The sequence below is a fragment of the Alosa sapidissima genome, chromosome 2 (assembly GCF_018492685.1).
Source record: "Alosa sapidissima isolate fAloSap1 chromosome 2, fAloSap1.pri, whole genome shotgun sequence".
NCBI lineage: Eukaryota > Metazoa > Chordata > Actinopteri > Clupeiformes > Clupeidae > Alosa > Alosa sapidissima.
Genome location: NC_055958.1, coordinates 21,409,695 through 21,428,299, shown reverse-complemented (window position 1 = coordinate 21,428,299; position 18,605 = coordinate 21,409,695). Strand labels below are relative to the sequence as shown.

At 47.6% G+C, this 18,605-nt stretch overlaps 1 protein-coding gene across 1 annotated transcript in view; it reads right to left on the bottom strand.

Moving 5' to 3' along the window:
- Window positions 1-8,695: 8,695 nt before the first annotated feature.
- hdac4 (histone deacetylase 4) overlaps window positions 8,696-18,605 on the bottom strand; it is a 139,478-nt gene continuing 129,568 nt past the window's right edge. Inside the window, 3 exon segments of the mRNA XM_042078176.1 lie at window positions 8,696-10,488; window positions 11,575-11,716; window positions 11,858-11,942. Of these exon segments, the coding sequence (XP_041934110.1) occupies window positions 10,449-10,488; window positions 11,575-11,716; window positions 11,858-11,942 (267 nt within the window). The 3' untranslated portion in view covers window positions 8,696-10,448.

Here is an 18,605-nt window from a genome sequence, read left to right as displayed (position 1 = left end):
ATCTCCTATTTTGAGACCAGAAAACAGTAGAGCCTCAATGGTGAAACAGATTTCTCAGATAAAACTATAAAGGGACCTTGCAGCAGACAATGTCAGTTAAGTTGGCAAAGTTTTTCTTGAATCTTTCCATGACAAATTAGCATAAACATATCCTCTGAGAGCTCAGGGGTTAAATCAACAGCAGCTTTGATCTGAAGTTCTCATTCACATTCTTGAGTAACAGTTGCTGAAGCGACAAAACAGCACACACAGGGAGAGAAACCTGCGATCATTAACTGAGATCACTAGCAGCCACACACACACACACACACACACACACACACACAAACACACAGGTAGTCAACAATCATTGCAGCAGACTAAACAGACAGCAAGACAAGCATACACTCCACAGCTCTCTCAACACAGCACACACTATCCAGTCAGCCACCAGACTGGGCAATGAGAACTGTACTGTATAGTCCTATGTTCCTATAATCCTGCGTTGGCCAAACCTCTAATAGCACCTTCCTTTAGAATGATCATAATTGATAATTCAATCCATTAAATGTCTCAAACCACTCCCAAATACTTATCTCTTGGTTATTCTCCAAAACATCAAGCTGATAGTCAATTCTTGTCATTGAAATGAAACAGCTTGATACATACTGAACATAGCTGATACATACTGCTTTAATTACAGTACACAAGTGCCTCACAAATCTTTCTTGTGGGTTTATGAATTACTATCAAAGTTTGTTTATCAGCAACCCCTTAATTACAGCGCAGACTGATATGCGCAACGCAGACACCCAGATCTTTAAACTCCAACATGTTCTGGGGCGGAAAACGAGGAGTACGCAGAGGTCAGAGGTCGGCTCTCTGTGGCCGCAGCGCCATCGTACCACTCATCGGCGTGCGTATCTAATTGCTCGTGTCACATTGCCGATGACTGGGCAGGTCAGATCTGTAATTGTGGTCCTGGCCTGTGCAGCTGGCTCTCTCCACCGGCAGCATCCAGCAGGGCTGCAATTAAAAGTCAGAAATGAGGAGATGAGATGAGCGGTGAGCTAATATGGGAGACGGTAATGACAGACTGAGCAGCAGGATGAGCAGCGAGAGCGAGAGAGAGAGAGAGAGAGAAAGAGAGAGAAGGAGAGAAAGAAGCAACACCGCAGACGAGAATGTCATTGTGGAAGGGATGAAGGGATGTAGGGATGGAGGGAGGGGTAGGGTGAGAAGCATGAGTGAAAGAAAGAGACAGAGAGAAAGAAAAGAGAGATTGCTATGGAGAATAAATAGCCTAGGGGTTTGTGTGTCTGAGCTGTTTGGACTCCAGAGGCTGTGTTGTGAGGTTTTATTGTGGGAAGAGATTCTTTGTGGGATGCTGATCAGAACAAAAAAGAGCGGGCTTTAAATCAACTGGTGGTGGAGGGGGAGAGAGTGAGGGGGAGGTGGGGGAGGCTGCGTTTGCCCAACCCCAGGCTGCATGACCCCGGGTCTCACAGTTCAGCTGCCTGGCCCCAGCATACAAGGGCTGTGTCGCCGATAAACTGAACTCCTCCTCCTCCTCCGTCTCTCCCCCTCTCCCGTCTCTCTCGTTCCCTCCTTTTCGCGGCGCTGACTTTATGGCCTGCCGTGCTTCTGGACGCCCTTCAGAGGGCCGCATTCCTGGGTCTCGTGTCACCTTTTGTGTGGCGCTCACACCGTCTGCCAGAGGTCCCCTCCTCAACTCCGGAGACAGTAAATATTGTCACGTCCCGTCTACGGCTGTGCCTCTAGCTTTTCCTGAAAACGTGCACACCCTTGTTTGCTCAGGGGGTGGAGGGGGGTGTACTGGGGTGGGGGGGGGGGGTCAGCCCCAAGAACCGGTGTGATTTATGAATATTCTAACGCCTCAGAGGGGTTGCGACACACGCAACACTGTCTGCATATTTCTGCCTCGACCTCCCCTACCCCCCCCCCCCCCCCTTCTCTTTAAAACCGGAGCAGAGAAGTCTGTGTTGGGCCGGGGGGAAAGGAGGCGCATTAGAGTCACTATCCCAGTGTTTATTTGATGGCTCCGAGGCAGAGCGCCGTGTGCTCCTCCACTCCTCCCGCGTCTCTCCTCCACGCCGCTCCGGCTGCTGTTTATTTTGACAGACATCTGACCTTTGTCTCTTCCAAATTGGCTGGTAATCCCGCTCAGGGGCTACTGTGAACTCCCGCCCTCTCCACGGCTGATGCTGTCGCTGCCCTCGCCTGGTCATCAGGGGCAGTGCGACCTGGGGCTTTTGGCTGCACCGTCTGCAGCTGTGGGCTGTCCTCGGGCCCGAGAGTGTTGTCTTTAGAGGCCACGGGGCAGTTTGGGACCTGGCTGTGTGGTTTATGGAGAGCTTCCTCACACATGGCTGTTGTGCTTGCTTATTTTCTCTCCAGTATAAGAGGTTGTGTGTGTGTGTGTTCCCTGAGAGGAACAATATGGGAACGCAAAAGGTGCAAGATTTAGGCTTTTCATATTCACATTTCATATCTGTAGGACTGGGAGTTGCTGGTGCTCCAGTCTGTTAAGGCCATACCTTCATTTTCTGCTATACTACCTTTCCCCATCACAGGCCTACACAGTGAGCAGTGCCAGTGACACTTTGTTGGATAAGAGTTTGAGGGGATTTCTGTATTGCAAATCCATGTGTGCCCTCCTGAAAGCTGTTGCCCTGAGCAATTACTTGTGTCGCCAGCACCATGACCGGCAGACACGCAGTGACTGATGAGGTCATGTTAGTGTTGGTCCTGAGACTGACAGGTCAAATTGACATAAAAAAACAGGACATTTGATCTCAGCAGTCAGCATTTAAATGCTTCTCTGAAAATCCGATTTGAATCGCTTTTCAAAACACCAAATACTAATGTGGTTTGGATCAGAAGCTATTTGGATTATGCTGTTCAACTTTCATAACAAAATGAATTTCCATCACAAATAAACTGGATAATGGTTGCTTACATAAATCAGAGGTGAAATAATTGCAGCAAGACACAAATATAACACCAAGACGAAAAGACAATGCAAATCTCTGTGCATATCACACATTTGGCTTCTTTGTGTGGATATGCTGGAAGTAGCCTTGCTGTGTGTGTGTGTGTGTGTGTGTGTGTGTGTGAGAGAGGAAGGAACTCGGAGGGTGGCTCATGTATGTTGGCTGTGATGGATGAGGCATGGTGGACTGCCCCTGCACTGGCCAGAGAGAGGCCTGTGTTCGAGGGCCTGGGCGATAGGCAGCCGCTGTCTGTGCAAACAAACCACTGCACTCAAGCAGCACACTGTTGGGGAGCCCACCCAGTCCTGAGCCCAAACAGCCACCCCCTCCCAGAACCTGCAGCCCCCAGCTGGACCCAGCTCACCCGGCCCCTCTCCATACGCAGCCTCCTTGTCCCCCTGCTGCTTCACAGCACATTACTTGTGGCATGCCGCTATTTGCAAACTAATAGATTTACAATTGCCGCCCTGTGCCAAACCGCACATGGTAGGTTCTAGAATGAGCGGTGCCGGGGCGTGTGGATGTCCACTGAGGCCATCACATTGGGAGGCACGTGGCCTCTGGCCCCAAATGCATCACATCGGTAGCTTTCACAGTGAAAATCTATCATTTAGTGAGCTCCGAATTCTCTCATTCAGGGGTAACTGAAAACACATCTTATGTGCAGAAATAACCAGGAGAAAATAAACTCTGTTTCAGTAAAGCATTTATTTGTTAGTTACAAAGTTTGTGTATAACTACAAGGCCATCTGTAGAAAAAGCAAAACAGAGGTGTAATGCGCCAGGGAGAGAAAGAGGGAGGGAGACAAGGAGCATGCCAACCAGTGAGAAGGTTCTATTTACAAAGGAAAAAAAAGTGTCAGTCAAAATAGTCAGAGGGCAAGAGCATACAGGACTCCAATGTTCTTAGTAGGCAGAGGGAAAGAATTAATCTCCATACCAAATGCAACACGCATTTCATCACGCATGTCTGTCAGTAAAGAGAAACAAAATCATAGGCAACAACTATTTCCTATTGTTAAGAGGTGAGAGAGTGACTTTTTATACAAACAACATGGAGGAATATGAGCGTTACTGAGCCGTGGATGGTAGAATGGAATGTGCCACTTCAAAGGAGATGCTGTGCAAATAAGGGGGAAATTGTGGAACATTAACATTGAAGTGTAAGGACAAATTTACAAAGTGGAAAATGTTTGTAGCTTCAAAACGTTTTCATCAAGAAATATAACACTTCGAATAAAGTGCATGTATTTATAACGATGAAGTTTATATGTGTGTGTGTTTGTGAGAAAGAAAGAAAAAAAAAGAAAGAGAGAGAGAGAGAGAAAGCTTTTGTGTGGCTGTTTAATTGAATAAAACACGCCTCAGTCATCCAAAGCTCCCATCAATAAAAAAACAAGACAGTGTGGTTTTCAAAAACATGGTACTTTATAGTTGATGTCAAAGACAAACGTTAGAGAAAAAGGTCCCAAGAAAAAGTTCTATTGTAACAATGGAAACAAATCAAAAAACAAAGTGATAAAAATAATATGCATTTTTCTTACATTTTGTAAACCTAGAACTGTTCTTGAACCACAGTGGTCACAGATAGTACTGGCTGAAGAGGGTTTGACAATCTGACCGTGATATACCTGCCGCACATCTGGAAACTGCCCTTTGATGAGTCCAGATGTTCACAGAAAGAAACCCCAATCTTCTCCTAGTCCCCTTCCCAAACCCCCAAAATATACCCAGAAGAGAGACAAGGAAAAAAAGAAAAAAGAAAACACAGGCAGTCTAATGTTTTACTGTATAGTGTGTAGGTCACCTAAAACAATTCTTTCTACATTAATACAATAAAATCTATTGTCTGTATGTCACAAGTGCTAGATAAAGTTTTTTGTAAAATATTCAAATGTTTTAAGTCATTCAGCTTTTTTTATACACGTAAAAAGCACATCTGTTGGACACCAAGCACACCGTTCTTCCTCTGTACTGACCACAACAACAAAAAGAGAAAGAGAAAGGGGTCCAATTCCCATGCGCTCTTTGATGCTGTAAAAGAGTCTCTGTCCTTCAGTGCCCCTCCGTTGTGCAAATATGTTACAAGGACAGACAGGCATGCTAACACACAAACCATGCAGAAAACCTACAGAGGTGGTGACAGAAAGAGAGAGAGAGAGAGAGAGACAAAGAGTAAGAAAGAAAGGAAATGAGAATGGTACAATTGCCCAAACCAGGCCCTGGAAAATACAAATCAGTTGGGCCCCTTGGTTTCATGGCAAATAAGCAGGAATGACAAAAGAAACTAAAAAAACTGAAACAAAAAAATAAAACAAAACAAAATAAACTGCATCATATAAAAGGAAATTCAAAACAAATGGAATGTAGTTTTTAAACATGGGGTGGGAAGCAGTGAACGACTATCTGAATGCTGGGTTGACAGACCGGAAAGAAGGTCCCTTTGAGAATGGCGTTTAGTGAGGCGATAGCCATCACTCCTACTGCTACTGCGGAGTTGCTGAGTATGGGGTCAGGGAGAACCAGAAAACCTGTCTGCTTTTGGCTATGGTGAGGTCCGTGGCATTCAATAGCTCCCATAACCAAACTGAAAATACCAGTAAAGAACAACAATAAAACATTCAGTTAGAAATTGTCAGTTGCAGTTTGGGCCTCTAATTAAGAGAAGAGAGCAGATAGCTGGGGTGTTTGAAGACTGTTTAGTGCACAGATAAATAAAACATATCTGTGCTCTCTCTCCAACCAGCACATCCCAACATTTATTTAACCATCTTGGCGACTAGCTTGGAAAAAACAAACACGCCATGCCAATAAATGTACCAAGATGATCCTGATATAGCATGTGCTGTGCATACAGTGCATTTTAATATGGTCAAGAAACAAAGCAACAATGGTGCGGAGGAATGACCATAGGCCTGAATGATTGTTTCATTATGGGGCTTCAACCCACTAGTGCTGAATGAGCTTATGGCAGCCAGCAGAGATGCAGTGGAAAGGGACAAAGCAACAGAGAAAGATAGATAGTGTGAGAGCAAGTGAAAGACAAGAGATTGAGAAAGAGAGAGGAAGAAAAGGAGAGATAGATAGATAGATAGAAAGAGAGAGGAAGAAAAGGTTTGATAGATAGATAGAGAGAAAGAGAGAGAGAGAGAGAGAGAGAGAGAGAGAGAGATCTCTGCTGCCTCTTGGCCACATCTGCTGCTGCTGCCGGAAGGGAGGTGGGGGTGGGCAGCGGGATCTTTGGAGCCATAAAGAATACGGGGATCTGATCCAAGCACAGATAAATGTCACAGTGCTGGACATCTTGCGTGTTCGCTGGCTGAAGCCAAGAGGTCTTCAATCAACTCAGCCCCTCTGCCCATCTGCAGATGAGAGGATGAGAGGCATCCGAGGGAGATGAAAGGCCAGGGATGCGCTAGACACCCATCCATCTCTTTCCAGTGGATGGGGGGGGGGGGGGCAGGCTACACACATCCAGAAGGAATGAAGAGGAGAAGGGGAGGGAAACGTGGCACTGCAGAAATATAGGCTTAAGCTAAGAGCCTCGAGGCTAGCCTTTTTTAACGCTCTTTGTTTTGGCAGAGGTTCCTGCCTGCCATGCAAGCTGGCAAAGGGTACTGGGACAATTGTTTTCCAGAGACAGATGAACAATGAGAGAGAGTAAGGAGAGAGAGAGAGTAAGGAGAGAGAGAGAGAGAGAGAAGAGAGAGAGAGAGAGAAAGAAGAGAGAGAGAGAGAGAAAGGAGAGAGAGAGAGAGAGAGAGTAAGGAGAGGGAGAGAGAGAGAGAGAGAGAGAGAGAGAGAGAAAGAAGAGAGAGAGAGAGAGAGAAGAGAGAGAGAGAACCAGTGGGCGAGTTGGGAGTTAAAGGGTCGAGAGCCAGGGCAACACTGGTAGAGTTAACTGCTGGAGCCATGTAGGGGTGAACCAGTGCGATGCTACTGTAGTGCCCTAATTCGACGGCAGCCTCAAACAGTGAGCAGTGCCTTCAGTGAGGCCTAGGACAGGGCACAGGGCACGAGCGAGAGCGGGCCAGCAAGACACAGACGAGCATGTCACCTTGCAATACTATTTGAACTTTTTTTGTTTTGTTTTTAAACAAGACTATTTTTTTTATAATATATAATATATCTATAGATTTTTTTGTATCATATATAAATCTACTATGAACAGAACATATAGTAAATACACAATTGTTGTAATCATTATACAAAGTAGAAACATTTCTGCACCCCTCCCCTCCCCTCCCTCCCCACAAACTCCAATAGAGCCCCCTGCTCAGGAAAAGGCTGCTCTCTAAGAAGACAACAACAACAGAAAGTGGACTCACTGGACTATAAGCATGTGAAACACATTGTCAACTGTACAGTGTAACAGAGAGAAACAGCTAAATTAGAAAAGGGTAACAAATTACAAAAAATAAAATAAAAATAAAATACAAATAAAGAGAGCTCACTTCGGCAAACAAAACAAAAGACAATATATTGACAAAAAGAGGGGCAAAGGTGAACATGGAGAACACACTCAGAATGGAGTAGTCATGTGGGATGTGGAAAATATGTAGAAAAAAGAGGAAAATAAGCACAATAATAAACAACAGCAATTATCGCTTCCTTCCTCCATGTTGGTGCTCCGCTTCGCCCCTGAGCCTGCCCCTCAGGTCTGCCACCAGTCGGACACTGGGTTAAAGGTAGTCGCCCGAAGGCTGTGGGGGGTAGAGTTGAGGCAAAAAATAAACAAAAAAAGTCGATCAAATCTACCTGACCATCAACAACAGAACCATGAGAGAAAGTTCTGGAGTGGTCACGTCAAATGAACCCCCCCCGCCCCACCCCCACAGCATGCACGCTTGTGTGTATATATACAGATATATGTGCCATATATATGTTTTAATACACAGACACACGCTTGTGTACTTCCTTAGAAAATAAAAAATAAAGATGTGGTCATTTTTTTGATCTTAAAGATTTTCATGCAGATTGTCTGAGATGTGTACATATGTATATATATATATGTGTATATATATTTATATATATATTTATTATATTTTCCTCACAGTCCTTTCAGATAAGTTTTTGCAATGTTGGTCTGGAGAATTAGCTGGTGGTCAGATTACTTCCTTGTTAGTGTCATGTGACACACACATGCTCAGTAGCACCTGCCACTCCTGAAAACGTCTGCGTTTTGCCAACTGTGCGAAAGCGCCTGACGGGAAAAAGGTAAACCCTACACACGGTCACAAGAACAATCACCAGGTGGCACATCTGAAGGCTCAATGGCAAAAACAAACACGAGAGAAAAAGAGTTCTGAAAATGGTAACCAGCCCTTATCCTCTTGTTTGAAAAGAGTTTCTTTAAAAATGGTCCATCTGCTAAGTGATGTATTTTAAGAGTCAGTGGCCTCTGCTGTATAGTGCCCTTATTTGAATTGTATAAGAATCTGAATACGTGACATTCAAAACACTCAAAGCCAGACAGACTCTGACTTATTTTCTTTTGAAAGAGAGTAGGCAAAATATAAATAGTTGTCATTTTTAACGCTTCTAGTAAACCACAAAGAGATTTTCTTGTGTATTAAAAAATAACCTTTTATAACTTATCTCCTATACTTGCAGTTAATGGCACAGACTTAATCTGCTTGATAGCAAATTCATGCTTTGGAATTATATATATATATATATATATATATATATATATATATATATATATATATATATATATATATATATATATATATATATATATGTGTTTAGGTTCCTTTTTCAGTTTAATGTCTATGGCCTGAATAGCATTCAAATTCTGCAGATGGAAGTTGCTCTACTAAACCACATGCTAATTAACTCTTCACAGGAAGTGATATGTATTTTGGTTGAGTTCTTTTTTTTTCCTTAATGCGAGAAGCTACATTGGGCAATGCTAACCTTCAGAAGCACCGCAGAGCGAAAAACCTGAAATCTGCTTCAACTACTTTAGCTCTGGTTCAACTGGCAACTACCTTACAAGCCATATATAGTTTCTTTTTCTTCTGGACAGCAAAGAGATTGAAGGTAAGCAAAGTAAAAGGAATCAGGTACACAGAGTTAAATAACATAAAGAAGAGGAAACTAAAGAGGAATAACGATCATACGGTGTGTGTGTGTGTCTGTGTGTGTGTGTGTGTGTGTGCGCGCGTTTGTGTGTATGTGAAAACACAAAGCTGTCTTGTAGGGCATTCCTGGTAAACATGCTGAGGGTTCTTCCTGTCCATTGGCCAACCAACGGCCTGTCCCGCCCATCTCACCCCTCCATAAACACAGAGAGGGGGCGGGGGGGGGGGTCCTTCTCATTCTGTCATAAGTTTAAGGCAATGTTCTTCTGAATTCATCACAAAATCCAACAGCTTTCCACACAAAAATAAAAAGGCACAATCTCTCCATGTCCATGTTCCACATGCAAGTTTTTTTTGTCCCCAACGGAATCCAGGTCCCCTCGAGTGAACTCCGAGTCCTCTCCCATCGAACGCAAGGCCTCCTGCACACAGCTTTTCAGGGTCAAAATAAACGCTGCCTCTCCCCGACAGTCTCGTTTGATTCATGTCCTTTTTTCTTCTTTAAATCAGAAAATGTAATCACTATCATGATATTTTATCATCATCAAGCAGTAACTTTCCAGAACTTTACAGAATAAAGTAAAAAACATTTCTGCAGCTTCATCTCTTTGAAAGCACAGAACAGGAAAAAACAAATAAATGGAGAAGAAAGAAGTTAGAGAGAAAGAAAGAAATAAAGAGAGAGAGCAGAAGAAAGAAAGAAAGAAAGAAAGAAAGAGAGAGTCACAGCTGAAGTTGCTCTTTGTGGCAAATCCCATGTCTGGTCATGCCGACGTCTCTGGGAGCTTGCCGGTGAGCTTGTCCATTAGTTAGTTAGTTTGTTTTTGTTTTCGTTGTGTTGCACGGTGTTCGTCTCAAAGCACCGGCGCTCAGCATCTACATCTCAAGGAAGGTGGGGAAAAGTGATGATGTCGCCGTGGGATAAAGAGCTGGTCGGTCGGCGGTCAGGTCAGCTGCGTCCCGTCCGAAACCCAGACACCGTTTCCCTTAGTGGACACAGCGAGTGGTGTGTCAACCTGGTACGAGACACCCCACCTTCTAGGGGACAGATCCCAGCCCCCCCCTTCCCTCCCCCCCCACCTCCCCCGACCCTCATTTTTTGAACAAAGACTGCTTCAAAACGGCTGAGGGTACTCATGGGGTGGGGGTGGGGGGGTATTTAGTGTCTTTTTGACGAGTTTGGTTGTAGGTTTAGATTCCGTTTTGAGGATGAGTTATCATGTTTTTTTGGGTGGGTGGTGTGAGATGTCGTTCAGTCTGCCGTTCGCCGGGCCTGCAGCCACAAACGGAGGAGTAGGAGCCAGAGAGGAGCCGGCGGAGGGCTCGTCAAGCAGAGGAAGTCACCACAACAACCGCTGCCCATGCCACTCTACAACGGTGGCTCCTCCTCCATGGGCTCGTCCTCGGGCCTGTGGACAAGATGACATCATCATCATCATCATCCTCCTCCTCTCCTCCACTATTTTGTCAAGACGGAGAATCCACTCATATCAAACATGACAAATCACCTGCCAATTTGACTAACTATGAAAACTGGAAAGACACAAAGTAGTCAATCATTATGGCTAATGTAATAAAACATGAAAAAAAACGGCTGACTAATTAAATAATCCAATCATCCAGTTTCAATATATTTTCCACTTTGTTCCTGATATGTGACAGCACTGCGATCACACACTCAATGGCTTAAATGAAGAGACAGTCGTCATATAACACACTACCCCCAAAAGTCATAATTTCCCATCAATCCAGAACACAAACACACAAAAGAGCATTAACTCCACACACACACAATATATAGGGGGGCTTTAGAAATACTGATTATTTAGTCTGCATTATGAAGCCATTTACTCACTGATAATTTAGTGTGTGTGTTTGTGCGTGTGTTTGTGTGCGTGTGTGTGGAGAGAGAGAGAGAGAGAGAGGAGAGAGAGAGAGAGAGAGGAGAGAGAGAGAGAGAGAGAGAGAGAGAGAGAGAGAGAGAGAGAGAGAGAGAGAGAGAGATCTGGAATATCCCAGCATCTGTGCTCAATGCTCCCTGTGTGTTTTCAATTAGGGCTCTGGCAGTGAGCTGCTCTCAGAAGCACAGCTCTGCTGGACCAGTGCCGCCTCACCAGCGGATATCCTCAGGGAGCTGCACACCAGCCACACACTCCGCACTACACGCACTCGCACGCACTCGCACACACACACACACACAGGAAGACACATACACAGACACACACACAGACACAGGCAGACACACACACAGACACACACACACGTGCATGCACAGACAAGCGCATGCACACACAAACACAGACACGCGCATGTACACGCACACCATGGAGCAGGAGACACCCAGGAACAGGTACACTGGATATCTCAATCTCTCTCTCTGTTGCTTTTCCCCCAATGTACCTGTGTGTTTTACACATGTTGCTTTTCCCCCAATGTACCTGTGTGTTTTACACATGCTGCCCCTGTATTAGACAGACAGCCCATGCTGCACTCACCTCTTCCCAAGCTGCTTGTTGGCCACAGACAGGGAGGCCATGGCCGTGACCGTCTCTGCCTCCTCCGCCTCACGCCTCTGAGCGTCCAGCAAAGAGCAGCCTAATGTGGAGGCAGGGCGCTGCAGACAGCGCCAGTATTTACCTGTGACACACACACACACACACACACACACACACACACAAAGATAAACATTCACAATTCTGAAAAGGGTGAATAAAACAAGAGAGCAGTGTGTCTCTGCTGGCTTTGTGGATGTGCATTGGCTGAGGGGGCTGCACTCACTCTGAGCTTCTAGAACCTTCTCCATGGAGCGCACAGCATTGGGATTGGGTCTCTGCTGCAACACCTCCTCAGGGAGAGGCTCCAGCTGGCGATACACATCAGAGAGAGAGAGAGAGAGAGAGAGAGAGAGAGAGAGAGAGAGAGAGAGAGAGAGAGAGAGAGATAGAAAGAAAGAAAGAAAGAAAGAAAGAAAGAGAGAGAGAGAGAGAGAATTAGTTTAGTTCCAACTGATCTCCCAAACACTCTCCACCCCCAATGAGTGGTAATGCCCAAGGATCTCTGTGACATTTCAATAGGTTAGGTGTTTCAGCATTAAGGGCACGCAGGAAAATGCAGCCAAATGGCCTTAATAAAACATAATGGGAACATTGATTGGTGAGGAAAAAAAAAAAAGCAGTAAACAAAGCAACAAGCCCAATGAATACCATTTGGTGCTCCTCACTGCCGTTTCATGGCCACATTTGTTTGTGCCAAGAGGAAACATCTGAAACTGAGACTCCTTTCATTTAGAAGATGTAAAGCACCGCTGGGTGATCGAGCCGAAGGTGTGTGTGTGTGTGTGTGTGTGTGTGTGTACACATGCTTTATGTCCCAACAACAACCATCAGGGTATTGAATGTCAACAAAGGGGTGAGATGTTTGAATGCTTGCTTCCCCAGCACAAACCACACACACAAACACACACACACACACAAAGTGTGATGAGGGCCAACAGATGTGTTTAACATCCCACTCCGAGCTAAAAGGCCTGTCTGCACTCAAACAATGGTGGGCTTTGTGCTGAGTCACTCTGCGTGGAGCTCGGAGGTGCTGGGGGTGGACGCGGCTGGCCTGCGCTGGGCTCCTGGGTACAGGCAGTGGAGGCAGCAGGGCACAGCTGAATTCCTCCTGTCCCTTCCAGGACATTCCTGCCCCAGCGCTCTCCACACCACACCACACCAGTCCAGAACGGCACGCAACAGACTGGACGTCAAATTCAGTGTCAGAAGCGATTAATTGGAAAGATGAATACTGAGATGAATGGCAAAAGATGTGAACAGTCTTCCATTCTCCATCCAAAAACAAATAAAAAAAAAATGGACATTGTACACAAGAAAGAATGTGAGGCCAAACTGATGGGAGATAGTAGTGTGCGTGTATAGCCAAGGCAATGTTGGAGTAGTGTGCGTGTATAGCCAAGGCAATGCTGGAGTAGTGTGCGTGTATAGCCAAGGCAATGCTGGAGTAGTGTGGGCAATGCTGGAGTAGTGTGGGCAATGCTGGAGTAGTGTGCGTGTATAGCCAAGGCAATGCTGGAGTAGTGTGGGCAATGCTGGAGTAGTGTGCGTGTATAGCCAAGGCAACGCTGGAGTAGTGTGCGTGTATAGCCAAGGCAATGCTGGAGTAGTGTGGGCAATGCTGGAGTAGTGTGGGCAATGCTGGAGTAGTGTGCGTGTATAGCCAAGGCAATGCTGGAGTAGTGTGGGCAATGCTGGAGTAATGTGGGCAATGCTGGAGTAGTGTGCGTGTATAGCCAAGGCAATGCTGGAGTAGTGTGGGCAATGTTGGAGTAGTGTGGGCAACGCTGGAGTAGTGTGGGCAACGCTGGAGTAGTGTGCGTGTATAGCCAAGGCAACGCTGGAGAGCAACTTGCTCCACAGGAAGACAGAAGAAAAGAAGCGAGGAAAAGAAACACAGGAGGAGGGGAGAGAGAGAGAGAGAGGGAGGGAGAGAGAGAGAGAGAGAGAGAGAGAGTAAAAGAGAGAGACAGAGGGAGGGAGGGAGGGAGAGAGAGAGAGAGCGGGAGAGAGAGAGAGGGAGGGAGTGAAAGAGAGAGAGAGAGGGAGGGAGAGAGAGAGAGGGAGGGAGGGAGGGAGAGAGAGAGAGAGCGCACTCAATGCCTTTGGGCAAGGCTGGAAGCTTTGGTTTAATTAAAGCAAATATGAGGAGGAAGGGGGGCGGGGGGCTGGGGGGGGTGGGTGCTGAGGGGACGTCAGGGCGGGCCGGCCCAGAGAGAGGATACTTTAATCCGGCTGTGGCACGACACGCGGGCCCATCGAAAACCCTCTCAAAACCCCCAGCGCTTTCCGCCAACCTCAGCCCGCACGGAGCCACATCAGCCGCTACGCGTGCTCTCTCACACACACACACACACACACACACACTCACATCTGCACACTCACACGCATACAGTGGATACAGCATGCACTGTGATCAGTGTCCAGATGGAGAGGCAGAGAGAGCCAGAGAGCGGGAGGGGGCAGAACTACTCTGACCATGGAGCAAATCTATAACATTTTATCAGTCATGTGCAAGTCTCTTATGTACATATAGAGCATGCACACACACACACACACGCACGTACGTACGCACGCACACACACGCACCCAAAAAGGATGTGAGCAGAGCCACTTGGAGCTGGCACGTGTGTGGCTGCTGCAGGGTGTTGAGTAAGTGCTTGGATGGGCAGCAGCCCAGTGAGAGGCAGAGGTGAGCCGCAGCACACACACACACACAGGGAGCTCAGCTGGGACAATAGCAGGCCTTGTTCAGCCGCTGGCCCCCCTCACACTCCCATCTCCGGACGAGGCGTCACTGATGCACCACACAGCATGGACACACACACACACACACTCTGCTCTCTACTCCTCCTGTAGGCGCCCATCTCCAGACTAAACCGTTTTGTGTGCTTCTCCCAAACATGAAAAAGTCAATGGAGTGCATGGAGTTGGGTAGGAGAGTGTGGAATGTCTACTGCAGCCTATGAGACTTTGTGGTGTGTGTTTGTGTGTGTGTGTGTGTGTGTGTGTGTGTATGTATGTGTGTGTGTGTGTGTTAAATGCTGTAGATGTGAGTGTGTGTGGCCACTTGTTTATCATGGACCTCTTCCAGTCCCTATCTACTCGGCCATCTCCCATGTCCCCCTCCTCCCCCCACATCTCGTCCTCTCGCCCCCTCTCTCTTTCTCCCTGGTTGTCTCGCCCTCCCCTGGCTGCAGCGCCCATCTCCTGGCCTGGCAGTGGCAGGAGCACGAGTGGGCCTGGAGGGGGGGGGTGGGGGGTGTGTGGCTGTCCATCAGGCTGACAGACGGTCCTGCCGCACGCCCATAAACTTTAATGGGTCTTGTCAGCGCGCTCCGGGCTGCCTGGCAGGTATGAAACACATAGCGCTTGTCGGCATCCACCGTGACGCTGAGGGTGGAGGGGGGGTGGGGGGAGTTTATTTGGGTTTCTCCCTCTTTTAGTCTTTTTCCTTCCCTTTCTCTCATTCCCTCATCCCTTCTTTATTCCACCCCCCCCCCCACCTGCATCATGAAGCCCTTTCCCTTCTTATTCCCTCAATTCAGCAGCATATAAACAAAAAAAAGATGATTGAGTGAGAAGTCATGACACACGGGGCGAGTGATGAAGCCAAAGAGCGAGGGAGCGAGAGAGTGAGAGAGAGAAAGGAGTGGGGAAGAGTGTGGGAGTGAGAGAGAGAAAGGAGTGTGGAAGAGTGTGAGAGTGAGAGAGAGAAAGGAGTGGGGAAGAGTGTGGGAGTGAGCAAGAGAAAGGAGTGGGGAAGAGTGTGGGAGAGAGAGAGAAAGGAGTGGGGAAGAGTGTGGGAGAGAGAGAGAGAAAGAAGTGGGGAAGAGTGTGAGAGTGAGAGAGCCGTCAGCCTGTCTCTGGCTGGAGTGTAAATTGCGCTTGTCTGGCGCGTATGTGGCCTCCTCGTGAGCCGGGAGGCTGCCAGGCCAGGCCAGAGAGGATGCCACGCGAACCAGAGGAATGCACTTTAAAAGGACTTCGCCAGAGACACCGTCTCACCAAAAGACCCAGCAGGAAATTGGACTTGTTCAGCAGACTACACAAGAGGGCATTCACAACCATTTCCCCTTACTGTGGCGGTTGGGGGAAAAAAACGAGAGAAAAAAACGGACAAAAACGAAGAAAAAAAAACAACAAAAAAAACAAACAAAAAAAACGGTTTGCTGAGGTTGGTTTACCGTGTGTACTGGACCGCGTTCATGGAAAAAAAACCTTGTATCAGATTATTTTGCCAACCTCCCTGGCCTTTGTGAATTTCTAAAGCACACAGGACTCCACGCACTAGGTGAAGCAATGCATGTTTACAGTAACTATTGTGTTAACATCAGCATAACCTCATCGCCGAATGGTAACAATTAGCCTATTAGGCTGTTGTTTATCAAATAATTGCTAACGACCACAATTTGGAGCGCAACATCTGCTTGCACACATTCATCAATTAGTCATGAGTTCAGAGGTGACTAATGTCGGAGCCAATGCATCATTCATGAGCTATTCAACTATAAAGGCCTGGAGATTACTCACCGAAAACCTGCACCTAAAAAAAGAGGCTAGTAAAGTCAGCACGGCATTTATCATCTCCCCTCTCTCTCTCTCTCTCTCCTGCACTCCTTCACTTTCTCCATTTTCTTTTTTTCTACCCTCTCGCTCTCTCTCCATCACTCTCTCCATACCTACAAATTTGACCCACTTTCAAAAGGGAACACAATCCTCATTATAGCCAAAGACTTCTTGTCTTTTACCTGCCAATAAAAGGCAGAGGATATTTCTCACTCTGGAGCCAGCAGTAAAACGCATGATATAATGACCAGTCACTCATGTGTGCTCTCTCTCACACTCATACACACACACACACGGAGTTGTACAGTCAACTCCTCTGTGGGCACTGTGCCTTGAAGGGCATTTGGGGGCGGGCCTGTCAAGAGTGGTGTCCGGCGTGACATGGCAAGCCCAGGGGGGAGAGAGGATGCAAGAAGGGGAGGGGAGCAGAGAGAAGAGGAGAGGAGAGGAGAGGAGGGGAGAGGAGAGAAGAGGAGAGGAGAGGAGAGTAGAGGAGAGATGACCAGAGGAGAGGAGAGGAGAGGAGAGGAGAGGAGAGTAGAGGAGAGATGACCAGAGGAGAGGAGAGGAGAGGAGAGGAGAGGAGAGGAGGGGAGAGGAGGGGAGAGGAGAGGAGAGATGACCAGAGGAGAGGAGAGGAGAGGAGAGGAGAGTAGAGGAGGGGAGAGGAGAGGAGAGATGACCAGAGGAGAGGAGAGGAAAGGAGAGGAGAGGAGGGGAGAGGAGAGGAGAGATGACCAGAGGAGAGGAGAGGAGAGGAGGGGAGAGGAGAGTAGAGGAGAGGAGAGATGACCAGAGAAGAGGAGGGGAGAGGAGAGGAGAGGAGAGGAGAGGAGAGGAGGGGAGAGGAGAGATGACCAGAGAAGAGGAGGGGAGAGGAGAGGAGAGGAGAGGAGAGGAGAGATGACCAGAGAAGAGGAGGGGAGAGGAGAGGAGGGGAGAAGAGGGGAGAGGAGAGGAGAGGAGAGGAGAGGAGAGATGACCAGAGAAGAGGAGAGGAGAGGAGAGGAGAGAGTTTGGTTAGCTGTGATGCTGAGGGGGGCCGTTTTGGGTCAGGCAGGCCGTGCTAATGCGTGGGCTCGTGACTGTGCATTTGAATGGGCTACGGCACCGTGTAGAGGTTGGGGTAGCTGACACAGCTGCGGCCCCTGGAGTGAGTTTGGCCAAGTTCCCTCCGCACACACACGCAGTCAGACACTCCCATCACACACACACACACACACACACACAGTACAGTTCTACATACAAGCACATTGCTATACACATTCACATGCTGATGCAAATCCATCCACACACAAACACACCAACCTTTCTCCCCTGCTTCTATCTGCCTCATCAACAGCCGCCGGCCTGCATTCCTATGCCATTACAGTGTAGGCCTTTGGTGGGGAGAGATTATGATAAAACACTTGCTTCCTGCCATTCTGATTAGAGACGTCGTTCCCCCCAATCTCTTTTCTTTTCTTCTTTCCTTTCCGCCCTATCTGTTATCTGGGGTGTGTGTGTGGTTTTTCTCTCTGTGTGTGTGTGTGTGTGTGTGTGTGTGTGTGTGTGTGTGTGTGTGTGTGTGTGTGATTTGTGGAGCTGGAGGCCATCGCAGTAATGAGCTCTCGGCCTGCACTTGCTCAAGCGGTCCGTCGGCTGAGCGCCGCCGCTGCCAAAGGCCCGCCAGAGGAGGCCATGAAAAATACAAAGTGTTGCTCCGCCGATCAAGGGTGTCCGAAGTTGGCCCGCGCCACGGCGGCTTGCTGTTTAGCATGGCGACGACACAGTCGCTCGGACCCAATGAGCCGTGCACCAGAGATGCTTAACGACCTGCTCACGTTGGATATTTTAATGCGTGTGTGTGTGTGCATCAGTGAAAGTGAGAGCGCGGCTGAAAGAGAGGCAGAGGCAGAGGCAGAGAGAGAGAGAGAGAGAGAGAGAGAGAGAATGCTTACTTTAGCTCAGTGTTGTGCTGGGTGGGTAAGTGTGCCTAGCTGACTGTGCGTGTGAGCAAATGTTTTCCTTAGTTCCTTAGTGTTGTGATGCTGATTGGGAGCCTGGGGAAATCTATTGGGAGCCATAGGGAAATCTATGCTTGTGTATGAGACTTGGCGAGTATACGTGTACGTATGTGTGTGTGTGTGTGTGTGTGTGTGTGTGTGTGTGTGTGTGTGTGTGTGTGTGTGTGTATGTGTGTGACAGAGGGAGACCTCTAGTGAAACCAGACTCTGACGCTGGTTTATGACGATGGCTTCCTCCACTACTTCAAATGATTCCCAATTTCCTTTGATTACCCGATCTGTCTCCCTCTGCCTGACCCTGTCTGCCAGAGGTGTGAGCCTAACTGCTTTCACATGTGTGCCACTGACAGTGTCCCCAGGCAGCAGGGGGTCGGCGGGGGGAGGGTGTGGACACAG